Source organism: Enhydra lutris, unplaced genomic scaffold (assembly GCF_002288905.1).
Source record: "Enhydra lutris kenyoni isolate GAN:26980312 unplaced genomic scaffold, ASM228890v2 scaffoldscaffold54, whole genome shotgun sequence".
Classification (NCBI taxonomy): domain Eukaryota; kingdom Metazoa; phylum Chordata; class Mammalia; order Carnivora; family Mustelidae; genus Enhydra; species Enhydra lutris.
This window is the reverse complement of record NW_019154138.1, coordinates 6,641,048-6,667,873: the sequence shown is the minus strand read 5'-3', so window position 1 is coordinate 6,667,873 and position 26,826 is coordinate 6,641,048. Positions and strand designations below refer to the sequence as shown.

General features: G+C 40.7%; 1 protein-coding gene across 2 annotated transcripts in view; it reads right to left on the bottom strand.

Annotated features, from left to right (window-relative positions):
• LOC111157420 (FTO, alpha-ketoglutarate dependent dioxygenase) overlaps positions 1 to 26,826 on the bottom strand; it is a 373,490-nt gene that overhangs the window by 210,429 nt on the left and 136,235 nt on the right. For both annotated transcript variants that reach the window (XM_022518805.1, XM_022518806.1), the window contains exon 5: positions 4,391 to 4,470. In XM_022518805.1, coding sequence (XP_022374513.1) covers positions 4,391 to 4,470 — 80 coding nt within the window. The remainder of the gene's footprint in view (positions 1 to 4,390; positions 4,471 to 26,826) is intronic.

Below are 26,826 nucleotides of genomic sequence, written 5' to 3'. Positions count from 1 at the left end.
TCCCTTAGAAATAACCTTGAAGGCTAATGCCCTGGTACAAAAATTCTTTCTATGGTTACTGCCATTTGATGCAACGTGTCATGGGTAAGCCTGGGAAAAACAAAGTTGCGGTGCTGAATACAGAAGCCTGACTGATACGTATTTTAATACGATGATCTCAGAGTGCTGGGAGCACAGCAGGCAGTTCCAATTTGCTATGAAGGAGAGACAAAGAGTGGAGCTGAAACACCACTCACTTTCGTCCCAGAGCCGCTCTGGCAACCTCTTTTAAAATGATGTTCTATCTGAAACCATGCTCTACTCATATCTTTACTTGCCCAAGTACTGAATGACCTACATAAGAGGTTACTAATCACAATGCCATTTATTACAAAAGACTGGAAACAACCGAAATTTCCCATCGATAGGGGACTCACTAAATAAACTACAGCGGAGCCATACTTGCAGCCAAAAATGAAAAATAAAAGGTGGGGGGGGTGGAAGAGAGGGGTACTTTCTTTTCTGGGTGTTCAGAGTTCTATTTGTTGTACAGAACCTATAATAAGGCCTTTTTTTTTTTTTTTTTTTTTTTGGCAAGGACAGGTAACAACTTTATTGAGACATAATTCACATGTCATAAAAGTCACACAGTGAAAACATACACTTCATTGTTTATAGTACAGTCACAGAGTTACGCAACCATCACTACAATTAATTTTAGAACATTTTGGTCACCTCCCTAAAACAAACGGTATCCCTTAGCAGTCCCCTGCTGCCCCCTTTCTGCCAACCTTCCCAGCTTCAGACAACCACCAATCTATTTCTAGCTATGCAGGACCTTTCTTAAAAATGAAATCATATGGGGCGCCTGGGTGGTTCAGTGGTTAAAGCCTCTGCCTTCGGCTCAGGTCATGATCCTGGGGTGCTGGGATCGAGCCCCACATCGGGCTCTCTGCTCAGTGGGGAGCCTGCTTCCCTCCCCCTCTCTCTGCCTGCCTCTCTGCCTACTTGTGATCTCTCTCTGTCAAATAAATAAATAAAATCTTAAAAAAAAAAAAAAAAGAAATTGTATAATTCTTTTGCGACTGGCTTCTTGCAGTGAGCCTGATAGTTCAAGGTTCAAGGTTCATCCATGGTGAAGCATGTATCAGTAATTCTCTCCCTTTTATTGCCAAATATTTGATTGTATGGATATATGACTTTCGCTTTTCCATTCATTATTATCCCATTTTCTGCCCTACTAGGAGTCAAGCTGCTGACAACGTTTGTGTATGAGTTTTCATCTCTCTCAGGTACGGAATTGCTGGGTCATGAGGTAACTGTGTTTAAAATTCTGAGGAAAGGTCACAATGTTTCCCAAAGGGGCTGAACCATTTTTATATTCCCTCCAGCAGTGCAGGAGGGTTCCGATTTCTGAAGCTTCTTCACCAATACTTGTTACTGAGATTCTCACTAGAGCCCCTCTAGTGGGTGTGAAGTGGTAACTTCCTGTGGTTTTGCTTTGTGCTAACCTGATGACTAATGATGTTCAACATCTTTCTGTGTGTTTATTGGCCATTTGTGGATCTTCCTCGCAGACATGTCTATTCGGATCCTTTGCCATTTAAAACTACTGGATTATTTACCTTTTTAACTATTGGGCTGTAAGACTTATTTATGTACTCTAAACACAAGTACCTTGTGACGTAAGTGACGGGAAAATACTTTCTCGCATTCTCCAAGTTCTCTTTTCACTTTCTTGATGGAACCTTTTGAAGCATAATAGATTTGTTTGTTTGTTCTTTAAGATTTATTATTTTTTTTCAAAGACTGATTTATTTGAGAGAGAGAAAGACAGAGAACAGTGGAGAGGGGCAGAGAGAGTCTTAAGCAGACTCAGTGCTGAGCTTGGAGCCCAAGGTGGAGCTTGATCTCACCACCCTGAGATCACCCTGAGCTGAAACCAAAATTCAGATGCTTAACCGACTGTGCCACCCAGGAGCCCCTATTTACTGTAGAGAAAGAAGGTGAGAGAGAGAGAGAGAGGGTGGGGGAAGAGAGAGAGAGAAAGAATCTCTAGCAGACTCCATGCTGAGTGTAGAGCCTGGCTTAGGGCTCAGTCTCACGACCCTGAGGTCATGACCTGGGCTGAAACCAAGAGCTGGACATCCAACCCAATACACCACCCAGGCGCTCCTGAAGCTAACAGTTTTTCCCTTTGGCGAAGTCCAATTTACCTACTTGTCTTTAGTTGTCTGTGCTTTTGGTGTTGTATCTAAAAAAAACACCGCCTCCTCCGAGGTCCGAATTACATACCGATAAGGAGTTATCAGCAAGACTTACTAAAACAAAAGTGCAGAATGGTAAGTAGAGTAGGCTACCATTTGTATAAACAACGTTTTAGGGGCGCCTGGGTGGCTCAGTGGGTTAAGCCTCTGCCTTCAGCTCAGGTCCTGGTCTCAGGGCCCTGGAATCAAACCCTCTCTCTCTGCCTGCCTCTCCGCCTACTTGTGATCTCTCTCTGTCAAATAAATAAATAAAATATTTTAAAATAAAAACCCCATTTTTTAATTAAACACATATTTGCTTATATAGGTATCTCATCATCATGGAAAGGATAAGAAGAAGCTGATGATAATACTGGCTCCCTTTGGGGAGGAGGAGCTCGTCAGCTTTATGAGAACGAGACTTCACTATTTATTCTTGGGGACTCTGTGAATTTTGAATCATTTGAGTAATTACCTGTTCAAAATATAATGATATATAAAACTCATAAAATTTAAATTTTAAAAAGATATTCGGAACAACAGATTTCTTCTGTTCCAACCAGAAGAAAAAAAAAAATCCAATAAAAGTTGAGAGCTGTCAAATATAATCTAGTCACATGTAACCAAAAAACTAAATAGATTTCTTTTCTGATTAACTAAAATGAAATTCAGAACCTCACTTCTCTAAGACAATCTGTTTCTGACATATTTTGAGTGGACAGAAAATCGCAAGTCATTTTGTGTGGCACAGGTAAGACATACCACGTTAGTCCTGTACAAAGGAAAGGACATTTACAAAATAAGTGAGGGCTACAACACTGCATGGTTTTTTCCATCTCTTCTCTTAAGGGAAATAATAATGTAACTTTCATGTTAGAAAAAATGTGTGTATATATATATATATATATTTTCCCTCTTTTATTACTGACAACAATAATACATGAAATAAAAAATTTTAAGATAAAATCATAATCCTGTCACCTTACCTTATTTTAATTGTTTTTACTGCACATGAGTCTTTGTCCACACAGCTGTGATCAGAAAGTACCCATCAGTGTCTATTCTGTTTTTCTCTGTATGTAAGTATTCAAGGTAAGTATTTTTGATGGCTGCTCACTGAGGTGACACTCAGGTAATTAACTAGTCATGCCCTAAAGAGGCACTAACATTCTGACCAGCCTCTTCACTATTCTTAGTCACTCCAGATAAGCATTTTCATATGTGTGCATGTATGTTTCCTTTGAATTGTTTCCTAGCTGTTAAATATAATAGTGTTATGAGATCAAAGATATTTTTATGGTACTTTCTGCAAATCCCCACATAGCTTTCCGAACAGTATACTAATTAGAAGAACTTCCAGAAGTATATGAATGTATCTGTATCACTTCTGCCCAACTTCCCACCCGGGTCCCCCTGTGGCACAACGGAAAGTCAATCTACAAAGCAAAGCACAGATAACAAGCTTGGATACGAGGTCAACTTGTAGGCCTTCTCATGACTATTCCCCTGCTCTCTAGAACCACCCTTAATGGATCACACAGTACCCCCAGGGTGACTACTAAGAGTTTTTCCCACCTCCCAGGTTTCCATTGTGAACTGGTCTAATCAGCTGACTATCCAGCCATTCCAAGTGGTGGCAGAATTTAGCAATAAAGTCTGGGTTATGAACCCAACTGGAGAGCTCAGAAATTCCTGGGCACTGCTGTTAACTCTCTCCTTAATTTACATTCACATGCCCAGAAACCTGACCCAAAAGTTAAGGGAAATGTAAATTCTCAACCATTGGAGCCTGGTCACAGCTAACCCATGCATAAGCACACAAACTCTCCCCATTTCCTTCTGGCCATCTCCTGTCCTTGACCTTGACAGACACAAACCCCTTAGAAAATCTCTACCTAGCAACACCTGCCAATAGCATTTTACCTTCTCCAAGAAACAGAACCACAAAGAAGCAAAATATACTAATCCCACGCTGTGAACACACTTTTTAAAACTCTATCCCACACAACTCAATGCTAAAAAAGCAAGTAAATAAAGGCTAACATCAAGTTTGATGGAAGCAATTTTCCTATCAAATACTCTTCCAAAACTCCATGCAAAATTGCTCATTCAACCACTGCTGTCACATTCAATTAAGTTTGAATCACATTTTTATTTACACTTACCTCTGCCACTCGGTGGGTGGAACTAAACCGAGGTGGTAAACCAGCCAAAACACAGTGTTGGTGGGTGGCATTGAGATCATCTGTAGGAAAAATACCAAAAATTAAAAAAATAAAATAAAATAAAACCACAAACACACATTTATTAGTCACTATAAACTATTCAACAAAAATACAGAGTAAACAGTAAGTCTATCAATCAAGGACAATAATAACCAGGGAATTAACACCTACATCGTACTCTTTAAACCACTCTTTATAACTAGGATAACTCTGTATGTATATAAATATAAATATATAAATGCATATATGTTATATAAATATAAATATATACATATACATATATATATATATATCAAAACTATGACACTTCCAAGAGTAAAAGGGAATGTTAATTATTCCAAGACAACAGGTGTAAACCAGGACTGTCTCTAGCAAACAGGATAGATACATGGTTTCCCTACTTATGTGTGGTCTTATGATGCCCACTCACCACTAAGTTTACTGTTTATGAACTTCTCTTTCTCAAGAGACATCAAATTCTACCCATGCCTTTAGATAATAAGCCAAAAATTTTTTATACTATTTGGGGTGGAACAGCTTTCATCTGAAAATCTGCCTCTTTCTCTCCCCAAAGTATCAATTTTGCCCTAACAACTTTTCCAGGCAAAAAACCAACCAACTCAGCAATTGCAAAGTTTTGGCTCTCAAGACAGAATTCAAGCCTGTGGATTCACAGCCCAAGAATGGAGTAGGTGGTGAATTCATCAGCTGAAGAATAAGCCTAAAACCACACGCAGTGGAAGAAAAACTGATGGCCAAGTTGTTGCGTATTCTAAGAAGTGATGCTACATGTCGGGCAAAATCCCTACCACCTCTGCCTAGGACATTGCTTTCTCTGCTACAAAGAAGAGAATAGAACGGTACTATTCCCCAGCACTGGGTGATTTCCTACACAGGCAACAGAGACTTCTTACCAAGACCAACATTCGTAATGATTTCAACTCAAAGGCCAAACCACCACACCCCTTACAGGGCAGCAAAATGAACTTCTGAACAAAATAATGGAAATGCAGAACATCAACGGAAGGTCTCCTGCTTCTGGACATTCTGAGTACCAGTGACAAGCTTTGCCCTTCTACCTTAAACAACTCTAAACACGGACCAAAAAATACAAAACAAATGTTTCTGACACTGGAAAAGAGAGCAAGAGACAATCCCAAAGATGGAGAAACAAAATAGGTGAGGCTAAAATTGCCCTAGCTTACTCCCTGCAACAGCTGCAAAGCCAGAGTGGTGGTGGGGGAAGGGAGAGAGAGTCAAAGAGAACCCAGAATTTTCAGTTTTCCATCTTGATGAATTGTGAAGACAGAGACGGGAGTTTAGGAAAGCCAGACAACAAGGATTTGTAAAACAGAATACTGGAATAGGAGAACCTGTACAGACAGAAAATAAGCAGACATGTGCAGAAGGGCTCCTTCCAAGTCTTTGGCTGGGCACTGACTTCTGCAGGTGTGAATGGAAACTTCCCAAGGGCAGGAAAAGAAGCGCCAGCAAATCACAGGATGAACAAATCTCCGAGTGCACACAGGGCTGGGGATATTTTGTGTTCTCAGAAGTGAGAATGGCTCCTCCCACATAAGCTAATGGATAGAGTCCTTGGAAAAGCATCATCTTAGCAGCAGAACTAAATTAGTTCTCCATCAAAGGCTGCCCTAGATCCACTTAATAGCTTAAAAGCAGGCCTCCAAAGTATCCGAGTTATTCCAGATAATTTAACTAGTCATTAGAGCAAAGCCCAACATTATTTAAAAGAATTTAACAAAATCAGATACCCAAAAAATAAATTCACACTATCCAGCAGCCACTTGAGAAGTAACCGAGAAGAGGGGTGCCTGGCTGGCTCAGTTGGTAGAGCTTATGACTCCTGATCTCAGGGTTGTAAGTTTGAGCTCCATGTTGGGTACAGAGATTACTTAAAAATAAAATCTTATGGGAGTACCTGGGTGGTTCAGTTGGTTAAGCATCCAACTCTTAGTTTTGGCTAGGTCATGATCATGGGATCAAGCCCCACATTAAGCTCCATACTCAGTGGGGAGTCTGCTTCTCTCCCTCTCCTTCTAATCCTCCCCCTCTCGTGCTCTCTTTCTGTCTCCCACTCTCTCAAAGATAAATCTTTAAAAAAAAAATCTGGAGCACGTGGGTGGCTTAGTCACTTAATCAAGTGCTTCAGCTCAGGCCATGATCCCAGGGTCCTGGGATCTAGTCCCACGTCCAAATCCCTGCTTGGTGGGGAGCCTGCTTCTCCCTCTCCTCCCCACTTGTGCTCTCTATTGCTCTCTCTCTCAAATAAATAAATAAAATCTTTAAAAAAAATGAAAAATAAAATAAATTAAAAACTAAAATCTTATTAAAAAAGAAACGGAGAAATGAAAGATATATATGACACATATGATATATGACACATATGTGTATATATAAGATGTATACATATCTTCCTGTTCCTTCACATATACATATCTTCCGTACACATAAATAAAATGAAGCTTCTAAAGATGAAAAATGTATCTGAAATTAAAAAATCCCACTGAATGAGATTAATAGCACTTTAGACATTGCAGAAAAAAAAAATCAATGAACTAGAATACACAGAAATAGAAACTACCCAAAAATGAAGCACACAGAGAAAAAAAGACTACTAATAAATTAAACAGCACCAATGGCCTGTAAGATACTACTGATCAGTGTAACATAAATATAATTTGGTTCTCAGAAGAGGAAGAATGGCACATAAGAGGGAATCTAGATGACTTTGGGCATGGTGATGACTCCTTGGTTACAACACCAAGGGCACAACCCAGGAAAGAAATAACTGGTAAACCGTACTTCAGAAAAATTAAAAACTGTTCTGTAGAAGACACTGTCATGAGAATAAGAAGACAAGCTGCAAACTGGGACAAAATATTTGCAAAAGACATGTTCAATAAAGGACTGTAATTCAAAATACAAAGAACTCTTAAAAACTCAACAACAGGGGCCCCTGGGTGGCTCAGTGGGTTAAGCCTCTGCCTTCGGACTAAGGTCTCAGGGTCCTGGGATCCAGCCCCGCATCGGGCTCTCTGCTCAGCAGGGAGCATGCTTCCCCCTCCCCCTCTCTGCCTGCCTCTCTGCCTACTTATGATCTCTCATAATAAATAAATAAATTAATTAATTAATTAAATCTTTTTTAAAAAAAAACTTTACTGAAGAAATGGCCAGAAGATCTGAACAGACACCTCACCAATGTACAGATTGCAAATAAGAATATGAAAAGACACTCATTATCATTTGTCATGGAACTGCAAATTAAAACAAGATACTACTACCCACCTAGTAGAATGGCCAAAATCTACTGATCACTGATAACACCAAAAGCTGACAACAATAATGGAATAAGAGAACATGCATTCATTTGCTGGTGGGAATGCAAAATGATACAGCTGTTTTGGAAAGCCACTTGGTCTGGTGATTTCTTACAAAACTAAACATACCCTCAGGGTAAGAGTGAGCAACTGGCCTCCTTGGTATTCACCCCAATGAACTGAAAACTATGTCTACTCAAACACCTGTGAACAGATGTTTATAGCAGCTTTATGAACTACCAAAACTTGAAAGCAACCAAAATGTCTGTCAGTAGGTGGATAAGTAAACTGTGGCCCACTCAGACAATAGAATAATATTCAGCACTAAAAAGAAATGAGCTATCAAGTCATGAAGAGAAATGAGGAAACTTAAATACATATTAATAAGTGAAAGAAGCCAGTCGGAAAAGGCTATATGCTGTAAGATTTCAATCATAGGACATTCTGGAAATGACTATAGAGAAAGTAAAAAGTTGCCAGGAGTTGGGTGTGGGGAAGGGCACGAACAGGAGGATTACAAAGGATTTTTAGGGCAGTAAAACTATCCTGTATGATACTATAATGGCAGATATAGGTCATAATACATTTTTTAAATCCATAAAACATATCCATAAAATATACAACACCAAGAGTGGACTCTAATGTAAAATATGGATTCGGGTGATAACGACATGTCAATGCAGATTAATCAATTGTAACAAATGTACCACACTCGTGCAGAATGTCCGTAGTGGGAAAGGCTGTGTATGCACGGGGACAGAGGTATAGGGCAACTCGTGCTGCTTTCTGCTCAACTTTGCTAGGAGCTGTTTTAAACTGCTCTAAAAAAATAAACTCTCTCTCTATATATTTTTTAATTATCAACTGAAAAGTCTTTGCAAGATTCTTTAAGACTCCACAGCTCTTGGGACGCCTGGGTGGCTCAGTTAAGCATCTGCCTTCAGCTCAGGTCATGATCCCAGGTCCTGGAATCGAGTCCCAAATCAGGCTCCTTGCTCCACAGGGAAATCTGCTTCTCCCTCTGCCTGCCACTTCCCCTGCTTGTGCTCTCTCTCTCTTCTCTATCTGACAAATAAATAAAAATCTTAAAAAAAAAAAAGACTCCATAGCTCACACTCTTGAGACCAATATACAAGTATGTAACTCCACAGTTCCTCTCCCAGGGGGTTCTCACAGCAGAAGAAAACACTTATTTGCATCATGTAATTTAAAATCTGGATGAGCAACTACTCTGTGTCAAGCACTATTCTGGGCACAGAGAACAAAACGAAGTCTCTGCTCTCACGGAGGTGACATTATGATGGAGAAGATATAGAATCAGTAAATAAACAAGAAATTCAGATGTGAGTGGCTACGGAGAAAACCAAGAATAGTTTCAGAAGCGTAAGAGTTAGCGGCGGGTGGGGGTTGGGGGGAAGAGAGTAACGCACTACTGTATATGGAACCGTCGCTGGGGAGAGTTAAGTTGGCTGAGATCTGAACAATGCGGATCCTGGCAATGTCAGTGTCTGGGATGACAGGACTAGAAGCCGGAGGAAGAGTTGGGGCCAAGGCACTAGAGTGGGAATGAGCTTGTCGTACTTAAGATTGCAGCATGGTGCTCACGGTGGAGAGGGGAAGTTGAACAGATGAAGGAGGCCTCCGCTGGTCATGGTCAGAATTGGGGGTTTAAGTCTAGATACAATGGGAAACCATCAGAAAATGTTAAGCCGGGGGAAAAAACGTGATCCAGGTGTGAGGAAGACCTCCCTGGCAGTTTTCTGCCAGATCCAGAATGTTTTAGACAAAAACAATAAGACCTGCTAATGGATTGGGTAAGTGGAGCAGGGGAGAGAACGAAATTAAGAGAAATGGGGGGGAGCGTTTGTGGAAAAACTGGATTGAGGGTGATTACATCACAAAACATTAGGTTGTTGTATAAAGAGTATCACGAAATGCAGTGAAAGGTGAAGATGGCAACATCAGGGACAAACGTGGAATTTTAAATGTGAAGGAAAGGACAAGAAAGAAATGGAGCATCGAAGGTGGTCCAGTCTGGGTGGACGGGCTCAGAAGCCTTCAAGTCTGACAAAGAAGGCTGAATGACCAGTTTCCCCTTCACGGGTTGCCCCACTCTGAGGCCTCTGGTTAAGGGCACACCTGAGAATTTCTGATTAACCTGGACTATTTTACCTAAAGGGAGTTTCAGAATCAAAAGAACAAAACAAAACAAAAAGCAGAGGTTGGAGAAGGTCCCCTTGGCCAGATTCCCATAAAGGGTCGAAATCAATTTCTAAGAAGTACATAAATGCCCTTCTCACCTACCCAAATAGAAGTCTTACTGCTCCCACGCTATTAATACTAGGATCCATGGACATCAGAAAGAGAAAACATTTTTTTAAAGATTTTATTAATTTGAGAGAAAGAGAGCTCAAGAAGGGGGAAAGAGCAAGGGGAGAGAAAGAAGCAGACTCTGGGGGAGCAGGGAGCCCGACATGGGGCTTGATCCCAGGACCCTGGGATCATGACCTGAGCCGAAGGCAGAAGCTTAACGGACTGAGCCACCCAGGTGCCCCAGAGAAAACCTCTTAATGAACACTGCTTAAGTGCTTTCGTTCCACTGAGGGCCAACTAGCCTCGTGCAGGCCGGGTGGCAAACTCAACATCTGAAGTGAGACACTGAGGCCTGTACCTTTACTCAAATCCCTGGCAACCTTCAAATCAAACAACTTTTGAAATTGCTCCCAACTGTCCCTAATCCTTTATGGCTTCTAGAAAGAACCTTGTAATTTTCACCCACGAGCTTGTAATTTATCTAAAACTCTGCAGATAAACACTGTACAAGTGGTCCCGACTTCACGGACTGTACATCGGAAGCAATAACACTGAAGACATTCCCAGCTTCACAAAAGACGCCACCTCATCATTTTTTGGAGGAAAATGTGAAAGAATGTCTATCTGCCAGAGCTATTTCAGAATATAGCTAACTGAGTGATTCTATATTCAAGGGGAATCCGAGTTTGTAGAATTTATTCAAGAAAACAAATACGGGGGCACCTGGGTGGCTCAGTTAAAGCCTCTGCCTTTGGCTCAGGTCATAATCCCAGGGTCCTGGGATCAAGCCCCGCATCGGGCTCTCTGCTTAGCAGGGAGCCTGCTTCCCGCCCCCCACCCACCTACTTGTGATCTCTGTCTGTAAAATAGATAAATAAAATCTTTAAAAAAGAAAAAAGAAAAAATATAAAAAAGAAAACAAATACATAAGAAGCTCTCACTCTTTGCTTGCTAAATGCCACGTGCTCTGCCGGTGGATGAAGGGAGCTGTGGACATCCGCTGTAGCATGAAATCTCATCTCATATATAAAAGACCATAGATGCAAAGGCATAATTTCTGCTAGGGTGACGGATTCATGCCCACGATTCTCCTGCAATCCCACCTGCTGAGATCCCCTCCCTCACAGACCAACAGAGCTGGCCATCCCACATTTAACCCAGCCCCTTACTTCCTTGGTTTTGTTGTCCGGTGTGTTACCAGACCTATTTCATCCCAAATTTCTTAAAGTAACAATCAGGAGCTTCACTAAAGGCCCACTTCTGAGCTAAATAGGCCCAATACTGAAATCCAATCTTCCTGGCTTCACGCAGTCACTGAAGCTTTTCATTCTTACTCACCTGTCCATTCTCATCGCTCAATCTTAATATTTATGACCTTATTTTTCCTAGACATGGGGACACCCATGACTGAGAACATATTCAGAATTTAATAGCCTACAAGAGTGGGGAGGGGAAGCTTCCTGGCAAGATGTCGGTACAGACTCAGGCCTCCTGACTTGCCCCATTCCCAGCTTCCCCAAAGACACGGTCAGGGGGCTATTCGATTAGGCCAAAGCTATTGTCAGCACTAAATATTAGAGAAAGGTGCTTAATATGCAAGAAATTGCAAGGGGTTGTTCTGGATACAGTTAGGCGCAATGAGATTAAAGAAGGGGCCAAGAGGGCTGCCTCATGTCTACTCTGAAAGGGTAGCTTTCTGGTAAACACAGCGAGCTGATCCCGGGAACAGTGCTCTCCCCTGAACTGAAAAGAAGAATGGGCCTCTTGCCTCTATGGGGTGACCTTAAATTCAGGCAAGCTATGGTACTCAGAGACCCCAGGACATGTTGCTGGTACAAGCACCACTTTGAGAAGACAGCCTGGCCTTGCTGAGGTGAGAAACCAGAGCAAGCAGGTATGCCGAGGATGGTCAAAGCGGCCATGTTTTGCCCACATAGCAAGCATCTACACCACGCAGGACACGCCCGTTCATGAACTCTATTATCTGGCCATGGAAGGATAGATACATTTTTGTCCTTCCTCCTTTCGACTGAAATTTTGGGCAGCAATGTATGCCAAGTTTTCAAAAGAAATCATCTCAACACCAGTTTGCCTATAAACGAGTACTAGTCCTCCTTCTGTAAGGGGAAACAGAGAAGGACAAATCACCAGACTCATGGGAAAACATGGCAGTTCACAGGAAAGGAAGCACTTTGAAACTATCTCTGCTCAAAAGGTTTTACTCAAACTGACAGGACAAATTTTTTTATAAAATTCTCAATAAGAGAAGTTATTGAGAATTTATTGAGAATAAAATTCTCAATATTTTAAGAAGACACTTGCTTCAGGAAGGTACTGCCTCTGGAAACGGAGAAAGTAGACACGAAGATGGAACAGCCTGCAATCAGGAAAGATCGCCTGGAGTGGATTGTTTTTTTAATAGTGTCGCTTCGTTAGAATGATGGAAGACGGAGTGGACAGCAGAACACAGCCTACAAAAAACTCAAATTACTGAAATGGATGAGGGAACTCAAAACATTCACCTAGAACTTGCAGGGAAAAATGAAAATTAGTGACAGAAGAGATAAGAAATGAGGGACAGATTTTGGAAGCCAAAATTTATATACAGGAAGAATCTTAGAAAGCCAACAGAAAAAGGACAGATGAAAGAACCACAAAGAACTAACACAAGAGTATTTCCCAATGTTGTGAAAGGACTCTGGACTACAAAATGGTGGTTGAAGTACATAAACATATTCAGCTCAAATATTAAACACAAAATATGACAAATGTTCAAAGAAAGAAACAATTTACTGTGGTAGAATAAAAATGAAGATGACCTCAGACATCTCTCTAATACCAAACATCAGAACTCAAGGGGGCAATATCTAGAGTTTCCAGGTAGGAAGTCTATCATGCAAGAATCCTATAGCTATTTAAGGAGGAAGCAGCCTGTGAAGGTATAGAAAGTCACTCTCAGATAATATAAAAACTCAGAGACTATAAGCCACCGCCATTCTCTTGCCATTAGCCTTCATGAAAAACTTGTTAGAGGCTACACTTTATTTAAACCATTAAAACCACGGTGTAAGAAGAAAACAGAGCAGTGAGCTCCCTGACATAGGTCTTAGCAATGACTTTTTAAATATGACACCAAAAGCAAAAGCAATGACAGCAGAAATAAACAAGTGGGACTACATCAAACTTTTTAAAAAGCTCCGCACAAGGGCACCTGGGTGGCTCAGTTGGTTAAGCATCTGACTCTTGATTTCGGCTCAGGTCATGATCTCAGAGTTGGGAGACTGAGCCCCATGTTGGGCTCCATGCTCAGTGCAGAGTCTGCTTGAGACTCACTCTCTCTCTCTCTCTGCCACTCCCTCTTTAAAATACATACATAGGGACGCCTGGGTGGCTCAGTGGGTTAAGCCGCTGCCTTCGGCTCAGGTCATGATCCCAGCGTCCTGGGATCGAGTCCCACATCGGGCTCCTTGCTCAGCAGGGAGCCTGCTTCTCCCTCTGCCTCTGCCTGCCACTCTATCTGCTTGTGCTCACTCTCGTGCTCTCTCTCTCTCTCTCTCTGACAAATAAATAAATAAAATCTTTAAAAAAAAATAAATAAAATAAAATAAAATACATACATATATACATACATACATAGCATTGCACCACAAAGGAAACCACCATCAAAATGAAAAGGCAACCTATGGGATAGGAGAAAACATTTGCAAATCATATATCTGGTAAGAGGTTAATATCCAAAATACATTAAGAACTCATACAACTTAGAGGCAAAAAACAAGCAATCCAATTCAAGATTTGAATAGACATTTCTCTAAGAAAGGTACATGAAAAGATGCTCAAAATCACTAATCATCAGGGAAATGCTAATTAAAACCACAATGAGATACCACCTCACACCCATCAGAATGGCTATCATCAAAGAAATAACATTGGCAAGGTTGTGCAGAAAAACTTTTGCACTGTTCGTGGTAATGTGTAAATTAGTACAGCCACTATGGAAAACAGTGTGGAGGTTCCTCAAAAAATTAAAAATAGATTTACTCTATGATCCAGCAATTCCACCTCTTGGTACTTACCCAAAGAAAATGAAAACACTTACTCAAAAAGACATACACATCTCCATATTCCCTGCAGCATCATTTACAACAGCCAAGATATGGAAACAATCTAACTGTCCATTGATGGATGAATGGATAAAGAAATTACAGTATACAGAGACAATGGAACACTATCTAGCCATAAAAAAAAAAGTATGAAATGTTGCCGTTTACATCAACATGCATGGACCTTGAGGGCATTATGCTAAAGTGAAATATGTTAGCAGAAAGATACAAATACCATATGATCTCATTTATATGTGGAATCTAAAACAAAAACACAGACAAAAAAAAATAAGCTCAAAGATACAAAGAACAGACTGATGATTGCCTGAGATGGGCTATGAGGAGTGGGAGAAATGAGTAAAGGGAGTCAAGAGGTACAGTTATAAAATAACTGGTTATAAAATAAACAAGTCACAGGGATGTAATGTAATGAAAAAATGCTAAGAAAGTAGATCTTAAAATTTCTTATCACAAAAAAATAAATAAATAAATAACATACTTCTTGTAACTACCGTTGACCCTGAAAATAAAACAGTTTAACTGGCAAAATGGGTTTATACAACAATGGCAGGGGACACATGAACTACGCCAAACCCACAGGCAGTTTCAGAGAACAAAGAAGAGGAACACTATTTTATAGAGGAAGAGGAGGAGGTGGGAGGGGCTGCTTGAACAAAAGTTCATTGGAAGAAAGTGAGAGTTCAGGGTGGTGGTGATTTCTCATTGGCTGAGTTGTGGCAGTTTCTCATTGGCTGGGCTGTTTGTTGCAGGGCCATGTGGCAGTTTCTCATTGGCTGGGCTGTTTGTAGCAGGGCCAGGGGAAAGTCTCCCTCCCTGTTGCTGGAGCAGTAAAGTAGCATCTTCCTATTGGCCTCTAAATTGATGATGAGTTGGTAGGGCATGAGAGCTCCCCTTTCTGCCCCCCCCCAACTCTATTATACATGAGGTTTTCTTTATTCAGTTTCACATTATATAAGGTGAATGATGTTAGCTAGACTTTCTGTGGAGATCATTTCACAATGTATACAAACATCGAATAATGATGTACACCTGAAACTAATATAATGTTATGTATCAACTACACCTCAATTTAAAAAATAAATATTTAAAAGACAGAAAAACCCCACATTATATAAATTGCCAGTGAGGATAAAAGTAGTTAAATAATTTCAAATATGGTTACTTAATGCAAGTATAAAAAAATCATCATCATTGGAACACCTGGGTGGCTCAGTTGGTTAAGTGTCTGCCTTTGGCTCAGGTCATGATCCCAGGGTCCTGGGATCAAGACCCGAGTCAGGCTCCCTGCTCAGTGGGAAGCCCACTTCTCCCTCTCCCTCTGTCCCTTCCCCTGCTTGTGCTCTCTCAATCACTCTCTCTCTAATAAATAAATAAATAAAATCTTTTTAAAAAATCATCATCATCAAGTAACGATGCTTCAACTAAAAAAAATAACATTAAATATCTAAGTCAAAATCCAAAAGAATATATTAAAAAATACTTGGGAAGTGGGCTGAAGGGTTTGAATAAAGTAAATGTGAAGAAAAACAAACACATCTTAATAGAAAAATGGGCCAATAATGATCAGATGATGAACAGTAATAGAAAGAAGTATATAAATGGCCAACAAACATGGAAAAAGTTCTACCACATCAATAAATTTAAAAATGCAATTTAAGAGACGCCAGGTGGCTCCATAGGTTAAGCTCTGTCTTCAGCTCAGGTCATGATCCCAGGGCTCCAGGGATCAAGTCTCAAACTGGGCTCCTTGCTCAGCAGAGAGCCTCCCTCTCCCTCGGCCTTCCGCTCCCCCTGCTTGTGCTGTCTGTCTCTCTCTCCCTCTCTCTCTGACAAATAAATAAATAAAATCTATAAATAAATAAATAGAGATTTAAAACAGCAGCATGTTATGTTTATTCACTGAAGTGGCAAAATACTTTGAAATTGTAATGCCAAGTATTATCTAAGGTGAGGAAATAGAGGTTAGTTACAGTAACTGATACCTGCATTTCATACACCATGGTGGGAATGTGCACTGAAAACAACCTTACAACAGTGTGACAATATAATATGTATAGTTTTAAAATAGCTATACCCTTCTCTCACCTAAGCATTCCACTTCTAGTAATTTTTCCTAAAGAAATAATCCAGTCGTAAAGATATATGTACAAAGATGTTCACCAGAGCAGTATACCTGATCTCAAAACACCGGAAATGCATTAAGCCACCGAAAGCAGGGGAGTAACATTTAAGCCATTTTTAAAAACCACATCTCAAGGAATATTTAATAAGGAAAAATGCTCAAGATATGAAAGTATTAAAAAAATGGTATTAAACATTGTATCTAATATGATATTTTCTAAAAAGAAAAAAAATCCCCATATATTTCCAAGCATAGAAAGACTAGATGGAATTAAACCACATAGTTATGAAGAATATTATCTCTGCAAGGTGATAATATGATGTATTTGTATTTATACTTTCCTATTGTCTGTAAATTCTTTAAAGCGAACATGTACCATATTTCATCAATTCCAAGGGACATATTTCTTCTTCATATTTAGTATCTCTGAAATTGGACTACACCTTCAGATTGATGGCATCTTTGACTGGATGGCATATATTACTACTTTTGTATGGAGCAATAACAAAATAAAACAGTAAGTATCATTATTTTAGACCAATCCGAAGGATAATGTTCAATGAGGAGATCCTCAGAAAAGAAGCATTCATTCCCCAAATGAAAAACAATGGCACCTAGCCATCAGTGAAGGTGGTATGAGCTTTGGATGGTTCTATAAACCTCCCCCCAATACAGGACTCCACAGGAGGGAAAACTGTCCTACAAAACCAAGTACAGAGGTGAAGATGGCCTCCAGATACACGACTTTCCCCCTCTTGTTTCTAAATTAACTTTTATGGAATGCTTAGTTTGTTGTTGGGTTGTAAAGAGACTAGATTCTTGAGGTTAATCATTCTCTTTCCTTTTCCAAATATGCAAAATGAACTTTAATCCCACTTTGGCAAGGGTTGCCTTTAATCTTCCAGATTGTAACTCCTTTCAAGAAACAGGAGGGCAGAGAAGTTTGGGGAAACAGAAAGATGAGAAGGGACAGAGCTTGCTTGAATGAGTAAACCTAAATGAGCAGTCTTCTTCCCTCTCCCTCCTGGAAGACACAGGACCATCATTTCTGCCCACTGCTTCAGTGGGGACTGGAAATGCCCTAATAAAGTGAATGAACGAAACACAAGCAGCCACCTAAACCTCTTGGTTCTGGTCCTCCCTATGCCTTTTTGCCTTCCCTCTTAATTTACTCCTATCTCACATCTAATTTTCCATTGGTACTTGAGGCTGATGGCTGTGGTTTCTGGCTAATGCCTGAGGAGGAAAAAAGGATGTTCCTTCCAAATATATGCTAAGCTCCTGTTATGTACAAGGCATTAAGTGCTGTGTATAGTGCAAGAATATACAGAATACAGTAGTGGCTCTCAAAAAAAATGTAATTCTAATAGATAAGACCTCTGTACCAGTCACTACAGTCCAGAGGGGCGGGGGGGAAACTACTGCAGCCACAATGACTGGTTGGTGACTCTGCCATTGTGGCTATTTAATTTTTTAATGTCGTCTCAAAGAAATATACCAAGATGGAGAAAAAATAGCTGAAAAGGTAGAAGGAACGGTGTAAAGAAAAGAGAAGGAAAATGATAGGACTGTAATTTAGGTCTTTTTAAAAATTTTTCGATGTTTATAGGACCTAGAAGAATTATTCCACAGGAAGAATTTGAGGAACCTTCTATCATGGGTTATAATGCCTGGCCTTGAAATGAGCTGCAGGGACTGTGTCAGGAAGGGAGAACTCATTCCTACTCTCATCCTGAACTGACACCTGCAACAGGATCAATTAAAACAAAATAAAACAAAACAAAACCAAAAAAAAAAAAAACAAAAAACAAACAAAAAAAACAACAACACTTCCTTTATGGCCATTCTTCCTATCTTTGCAGAAGTGGCAAAGAACACACACGGGATATGCAATCAAATTAAAAGTCTGAAAAACTTCTTTTCCACAGTTCATGCTTTTAGGAGTTATGTTATATAGATGAAGAGCCAAAGAAGGCATTTTTTTTTTTTAAGATTTTATTTGTTTATTTGACAGAGAGAGTAGGCAGAGTAGGCAGAGAGAGGTGGGGGGAAGCAGGCTCCCTGCAGGGCAGAGAGCCGGATGTGGGGCTCGATCCCAGGACCCTGAGATCATGACCTGAGCTGAAGGCAGAGGCTTAACCCACTGAGCCACCCAGGTGCCCCCAAAGAAGGCATATTAATTAAGACTGCCAGCCAAAGGGAGAACTTCTACCCAACCAACCCAGATGCAGATTTATCCTAATACAGCATGACTCTGATTAGAGAAAATATGAGAGAATAAAAGGATCTCAAAATTCATAGTAACTCATGCATTCTCTGCTTAAAAGAAACCAACACATTTTTGTTACCTTTAGTAGTTTTTTAAATAAATGATTTGGAAGGGAATGAATGTACAGATTGATTTGGACACTGTATCGATTTGGGAAATTCTGTGATGTCACATGGTCACTTGGACTAGATATTAGCAAGCAAAGCATGGGTCACTGAAGGAATGCATTGCCATGGAAAATTCTTAAAGCTGTCTCTGGAGATCCCCGAGTATTAAATGAATGCCCCCCTGTTTGAGGGGAGGGACTTCATAAACTTTTCCAGCTAGGAGCTTTCAAGGACAGAATAAATATTTCTTTTGCCTATATGTTTATTTATATATTTTTTTAAGATTTTATTTATTTGACAGACAGAGAGATCACCAGTAAGCAGAGAGGAAGCCTGAGAGAGAGAGGGAAGCAGGCACCCTGCTCAGCAGAGAGCCCGATGTAGGGCTCGATCCCAGGACCCTGAGATCATGACCTGAGCTGAAGACAGAGGCTTAACCCACTGAGCCACCCAGGTGCCCCTTGCCTATACATTTATTGCCATGATATGGGGAGGGGCAGTGTACCAATCTTTGGTTTAGTCATCCACTCATTAATTCAAAAATTATTATTAAAGTACCAACCATATTCAAAGTACTGTGTTAGGTGCTATAGAGGTTACACATCTTTAGAAACCTAAAATAGGGTAGATAGAAGACCTTTTTAGAAAATTCCAAGAAAGAGAAAGAAGGACATGAGATCCAGATAAAAAATAGAATAGTCAAGGACCACAAGGGGAAGAAATCTTACTACGATAACTGTAACTGGTGGGTTTGAAGAAGTAGTAAGACAAAACATCATGAACATCAAGTGACGAAGGGACAGCACTATGGCATTATTTTTTCACTAAGAATAAAGAAAGGCAATTGCAACTTCCAGGGGGAGAGGGAGAGCCACACAGGAAAGTCTTGGTTCAAATACAAAGCAAGCTAAAATGGGGCATGATTCTGGGCCTCTGATTTGGTATAAAATCTTGACCTGACATTTGTAACATTCCCTTTCAATGGGACAATGTTAATGGTTATTGTGGACTCCTATCTTCTATTTATGGATCCAGTCACTTTATTTAGTTCCTCAATAAAGGACATGTTAGGTACAGGCTTTCAAATTTCAGATTCCATGTATAAAGAAAGCACGGCAGTCTTGTCAAAATTATACATCCGTGTGTAGTAGACATTATAATCCTCAATGATGTAAAAGTAATGATATTTTAGTTCTGCTGCAGGGAACTTTCATCCCCCATGTTACATCCTAAAAGTCAAGAAAGAGTCTATCTAAATATCGGTTGTAAGAAAATCAATTACAACAAAACTAAACTAAACTAAAAAACTAAAAGTAAATGTTAACTAATAAAACTTAGCAAGAGTGAAGGGTGACTGGGTGGCTCAGTGGGTTAAGCATCTAACTTCAGCTCAGGTCAGGATCTCAGGGTCCTGTGATACTGCGCAGAACTGGGCTCATCACTCAGCTCGGAGTCTGCTCGTCCCTCTGTCCTTCCCCCTATTCCTGCTTGTTCTCGCTCTCTCTCTTTTTCTCTCTCTCAAATAACTAACTAAAATCTTTAAAAAAAAAAAAATAGTAAGAGTGAGAGAGTGTAAGAGCCACATCCCCATTTTTCACTTTTTTCTTAATGGAGGAACAGATAGCGCTTCAAGCTGCTGGATGGAGAGAGCAGTATTAAGCATATTTTTCTTAATGGAGGAACAGATAGCGCTTCAAGCTGAGGGATGGAGAGAGCAGTATTAAGCATATTTTTATGAGTTAGGGAGGTAATCACTTAAAGAATAAAAGGCAAATGCACCGAAAAGTAGTTATTTCCAAGAAATGGAACTTGGGGACAGGTAGCATGGAGTTCTTCGCTGTTTTAGATCATCCTCAATGTTCGACTTTTTATTTCCTAGTCCACGTGTTGTTTTTATAAGAACGATACCAATATGAATGAGATACTGACAGGGAAAGATCTCCAGAACCTATCATTAAGGGTGGAGGGGAAGCAAGCAGTAGAGGAAGAGACAGAATATATGCAAGGTCCCATTTGTGTGCTATTTTGTAAAGTAGCAGCAATATATATGTAAATCATATTGGCATAACTATATTTCTGCTAATGTTCACAAAAGGACAAGATAGGAAAGTAAAGGAGGACTTCCAAATTTTATTCTATATAATTCCATGCTATCCAAACGCTTTACAATGAGAATATATGTGTATGATGTATTACCTGTTCAGCTATTTTTTTATTTAATTTATTACTTCTTCAGCTATTTTTAATATTTTTCAGCTATTTTTTTCCACACTTTGAAAGAAGAAAGATCCCATGACTATGCAATTAGTAGAGCTGCACAATTTGACGGAAAAAAGAACAGCTCTGGTCTCAGAAAAACCTGCATTCTAACTCAAGCTTCACTAGGTCCATCACCCTGAACTACTTAATTTACCTCTCTAAGCCTCCTTTTCTTTTCTTTTTTTTTAAGATTTTATTTATTTATTTGACAGACAGAGATCACAAGTAGGCAGAGAGGCAGGCAGAGAGAGAGGAGGAAGCAGGCTCCCCACTGAGCAGAGAGCCTGAGGTGGGGCTCGATCCCAGGACCCTGGAATCATGACCTGAGCCGAAGGCAGAGGCTTTAACCCACTGAGCCACCCAGGTGCCCCTTAAGCCTCCTTTTCATTTTGTGAAAGTTTTTTTGAGATAGAATTCACATACCAATCAATTCACTCATTGAAAACGTACGATTCCGTGTATTTTAGCATGTTCACAGGATTGTGGGACCATCACCACAAATGAATTATAGAGCATTTTTAGAACCCTGAAAAAAAATCCACACACCCATTAGCAGGCAACCCCCATCAATTTTCTTTTCTAGCAAAAATACAGGGATCCTAGAGAGAGGACAGGTTACTTGCCTGATGGACTTACTAAAAGAAAGAACATATATCAGAGCCTCCATCACAGTGGCCCTCAGCAGGCACTCTTGCTCCTCAAGTAAAATTCAAGACGTCAGTGACAGCGAAATACGCACAAAGACTGGATATGCAAGGAAAGTCAAGGAGATAGGGAAATCCCTCCAAGTACCTGGGAATCCTCTCCTCTGAGCAAATTCCACAAGAAATGTCCTCTCCCCAATGCTAGTGAATACTAAAGAACCAGGTATCGAGACAACAAGCACAAGTCTGAAACGGTCAGCATTTGGGGGCTTATTTTCAGAGTAGAAGGTTCAGGAGGACAGATACATCCTCAACCCTGCAAAAACACGAGAAGCGAGAAGCAAACACCGTAGTTGCTGAGAAGGTAAGAGGAGCACCACGAGGTCGTATGGGACGAGCAGTTGGAAACTATGCTGTCACGTTTCTGCTTTTCAAAGTGAAAATAAATATGACAGGTGCTCATTTGGCTGTTCGAGCACTTTCCACCAAAATGGCAACTCCTCGAGCCTACTGACTGCAGCCTGAAGTTCTAATTTATTGCTGTTTCTCTATTATTCCCTTGCCTCGGCAGAAAGCAGAACATAGCACCTACGTTTCAAGACCCGTGAGAGGTAATAAAGTATAATTATTGAGAATTTATGATTAAGCCATAAATTATAGGTACTTTTTACTTCAGCTGGTCAGTCAGGAGTTGGGGGAGGAAGGGAACGGGGTCAGAGGAAGAAATAACAAAAGCCTTTTCCTTCGAAAAAAATGTCTGAACCGGGGCAGGATTCAGGGACACCTGGACGATTTACAAAGACACAAAGATACAAAGATACCACAGTCTCCAAGTGAAGTCCCAGAGAAGCCCCCGTTAAGAGACTTTAAACTCCTAGAAGCCTCTGTTCTTCCTGCTCACAGGGCAACAGACTCCGACCAGAGTGCTCATGTTGATGCCAAAAATAGAAGCAGGACGTATTTTCAGGTTCTGCCACATCAAACGCTCACCATGCTCCGGGTCTTCCTGCTCGAAGCCACAGGTATTTCAAAGAAGGTGAACCTAATCCGTAAAACGTGGCTGACCGGGCTCTGCTGGTAAACTCAGCCCTCAGCCAAGGTCAGAGCATGGTTACCCCAGGGCTCTGATTTGACGCTTCTCCCCCTCAAGAAGCAGTTGGTGAGATGGCCCTTTCTTGGGGTGCCTTTATGTGGTCATGGAAATATAGGTATGGCACAGGGACGTGCCAAGCTGGCAGAACTGGGGGCCCGAAGCAGGATAAGAACACAATACTCAGTGCCCTTTTGTCACCCACTCGCCTCAGTAGCTCTCCCGTAGTGCCATGGCCCAGCTCCCCATGTTCATGGCCACCCTGCCCCATGCAAAGCACTTCCTTGTTTGGCCTCCCAGTAACCCTGGGAAGCGAGTGTCAGGCAGAACAGCAGTTGTCCGGGGGAGGCAGAGACTGGGGAGAGAGATGAACAGCGCATGGCCGATAGACAAGGCCGTGAGTCTGGAACCTGGTCACCTGACAGGAAATAGCCTTTCAGCATTTGGCCCCAGACTGTGGGTGAAGGAAAGCAAAACCAAAAAAGCAGCAGCGTGCATTTCAATTTACACTGCCTTTTTTTTCTTTTTTTTTTGGCCGTGGAAATTTTACTTGGCAACTGAAGCTTTGAGATAACTATTTGAAAATGAGATTTAATTGGGATTGAGGGCAACAAAAATAAAGAGGCCAGAGAGAACAGAGTCATGAAAAGTGACAAGGAAAAAGTAATAAATGAAACGGGGGGGGGGGGGGAGCAGATAAAAAGGAGGTTTGCCCTAAATGTTCGCCTAGCCCTCACCTTTGTCCTTACACAGCCCATCTCCACACCCGGCTCCTGGTTAATGAACATAATTTGGTTGATGTCCCCTGAACTGTATAATCTGTTCCACAAAAAACAAACCCACAGTTTGTCTCCAAGACACTTTTTAAGTCCCTAACTCCCTGGTTACATTCAGTCTATGGAAAACATCTGTGGCAAAGTAAATCATCCTACTCGGAGAAAGACCAGGGTGTATTTTTTTCCCCCCGCTAAGTGTGTTTTGAAGTCCTGGTTGGAAAATTAGTGAAAATTGTAAATCTGTTTGCAAATCCGGTCATGTTTAACTCTGAGATTAGGGCAAAGATTCCAATTTAAAAGTAAAACCATGACAACCCCAGTTAAGCATGTCCTCGGGCAGTGCCAGCAGGGCCTTCACTCACGTCCACAAGCAGCGGATTTATTACAAGCACCCGACACGTTCCCCATCAGACACCCCTGGAGTATTTACTTGAGACAGCAGGGTTCAGCCTGCACTTCCTCTGCAGACCAATATATTATTATAAATTGAGCTAAACTGTTTCCTTTTCATAAGTGCTATGAAGTTCAGATTTCAGATATCAGCACACGGCCGAGGTCCCTCCACAGGGCTCCTTGCAGGATTTGGATTCGAGAAAGTAAAGAGGAAAAGGCAGCAAGACACTATGGTTGCTTTTATTTTTGTCTGAGTTTGTTTAAGAGGATATGGAAGAAAGTTCCTTTTAGAAACTGACTGTGACAACTTTAGCAAGAAAAGAGTAATTTTCTTTAATTATAATAAAGAATAAAGGAAATATATTTTAAATGGAGATATTCTAAAAGCACACTTTGGGTGCACTGCCCGATCAGGAAGGTACCAGCCATTTCCCCGGTATCTGAACGCAGGAGCTGGGAAATCAGGAATGGATATTAGGTCCTGGACATCAGCTCCTAGAAAATAACAGCACTTACTTTGGTTTAGCACCTACAGTAGCTAAAAGGACAAATGTATATTTAAAAATGCATATTCATTATAACATATGGTAAAAAAGGACAAGGTAATTATTTAATATTTTCATTACTAATCTATTTCTGAGGCAAAGGAAACATAACTTTAAAAACAAAGGGCAAAGAAAAAAGCACACAGAACACTCTTGTCATCCTCTTCTCTCCTTCCTGAACAATCTGGTCCTGAAGGCTTTAGCTGAAGCAGAGGCATCACGGTGAGGGAGAGAGGAGGGCCCCAGAGCCCAGGGCGGGGGTTAGCACCCAAGTAGGAGGAGGAAGGGGTAGTTGACCTGGGTGTCAGAGCCCAAATGGGATTAAAGAACAAGTTCCAATCCATGCACCCTACTAACTGTGTAACCATAGCTGTGTCACTACATCAATTTAAACTGAACTGATTCTTGCGCAATGTAACTACCGTCTACTTCTTAGGGTTATGGAGATGATTAAAAGAACGCTTGGTTGTTGTGAGTCCCCAGTCAATGTGGTTGTTATTCACATACTACTATTATTCCGGATACATATATGCACAGAAAAAAAGACGAAAACAGGTCTGAACCTGATTTTTATATTCTTCTTTCATTTCATACTTTTCAGCGTCTCTCTTCTGTACAATGAACATGTATTTTACTTTCATAATCAGAAAAGAACATACAAAATATTCTTAAATAAACAGATGGTAGGTGAACTTCTACAATGTATAGTTACTACTTCTGCATGCAGGAAATTAATATAGCCGTTTAGAATGGCACCAAATGACTCTCACTTCTTTCAAAGATACAAACTGCCAATAGAAAGTCCTGAACAGGGGCGCCTGGGTGGCTCAGTGGGTTGAGGCCTCTGCCTTCGGCTCGGGTCGTGATCCCAGGGTCCTGGGATCGAGCCCCACGTCGAGCTCTCTGCTCAGCAGGGAGCCTGCTTCCCCTCCTCTCTCTCTGCCTGCCTCTCTGCCTACTTATGATCTCTGTCAATTAAATAAACAGAATCTTCAAAAAAAAAAAAGAAAGAAAGAAAGTCCTGAACAAAGTAACTGACAAGGAGAAGGTCTCCGATTAGTAACATCATACAGTTAACACCTCTCTAATAGTGACACGTGTCTCTTTTAACAAAGACAGAACAGGACTCAGGATCTTCAGCAAACCGAAGTAGCAGGTCCTTAATACTGTTTCATAATCCAAGTGATACTGGTCTTCTGTTTAAGATAGTGTTATAAAATCTCCTTTTTGTTTTTTTTCCTAAGATTTTATTCATTTATTTGACAGACAGAGATCACAAGTAGGCAGAGAGGCAGGCAGAGAGAGAGGAGGAAGCAGGCTCCCCGCCAAGCCAAGAGCCCGATGCGGGGCTCGATCCTAGGACGCTGAGATCATGACCTGAGCCGAAGGCAGAGGCTTTAACCCACTGAGCCACCCAGGCACCCCATAAAATCTCTGTCTAAAGTAAATCCACTTCAGTGATTTTATTTAGAGCGAATTTATTTAGGGAAAAATATAAAGTGAATTTTATTCACTTTATTTTTATTTTATTTTATTATTTTATTATTTAATTTATTTAATTTTATTATTTTATTCACTTTATTTTAAATTTTATTCATTTATTCATTTTATTTTATTTATATTTATTCACAAAAATATAAAGTGAATTTATTTAGAGAAAAATAATACATAAGTTAACAGCACAGGTAACACAGGGATATGGCAAGAACCTTGAGGCTGACGTGTAAATGACTAAAATTTGGAAAATGCTTAATGCAGTAATGACCTAAAGAGCTAACCCACACTGTGATTTTCTAGAAGGCAAGGACCAAGTTTTATCCATCTTCAAGAGCTCCTCCAGAACCTTACACAGCATGGAGGACACAGCGGGCCCTCTATATACACTCAATTAATTGAGAAATAACTCTTCTCATAAATATCCACTTTGAGCCTTGGCGCTCCCCAGTTTTAAAGCCAACAATGATTAGATTCCTCCAGGCCAGTAAGCGTGAGATAAACACTGGATAATCAGGAGTTAAAGCCAATGACAGAATAAACCCAGAGAGGCTTTGTGAGTAAGAAAGGATACCGTCTCTGTGCTGCGCACTGGAAAACAGGCAGAAAGTCCAAAACCCAAACAAAACGCTTAGAGCGAAGAGCCAATAGCAAAAGCTGCACGAACACCACCGCTTCGGTCAGCCCAAGCACAGCTGAAATCCTGCTCTCCAGAGAACTCAGCGATGAGTGGAAAGAAAGGCCCTGCGGTCAGGTCAGCTGTGCCTGAGAAGAAACTCAATTCCAAACGGAAAAAACTTTCACTAAGAACTGACAAGACGGGGAAATCATCCGAATACTTCACACTGATAAGCTCATTCAGATGACTGAGTAACTGACGAGAAGTCCTGAAAACCCTTTAG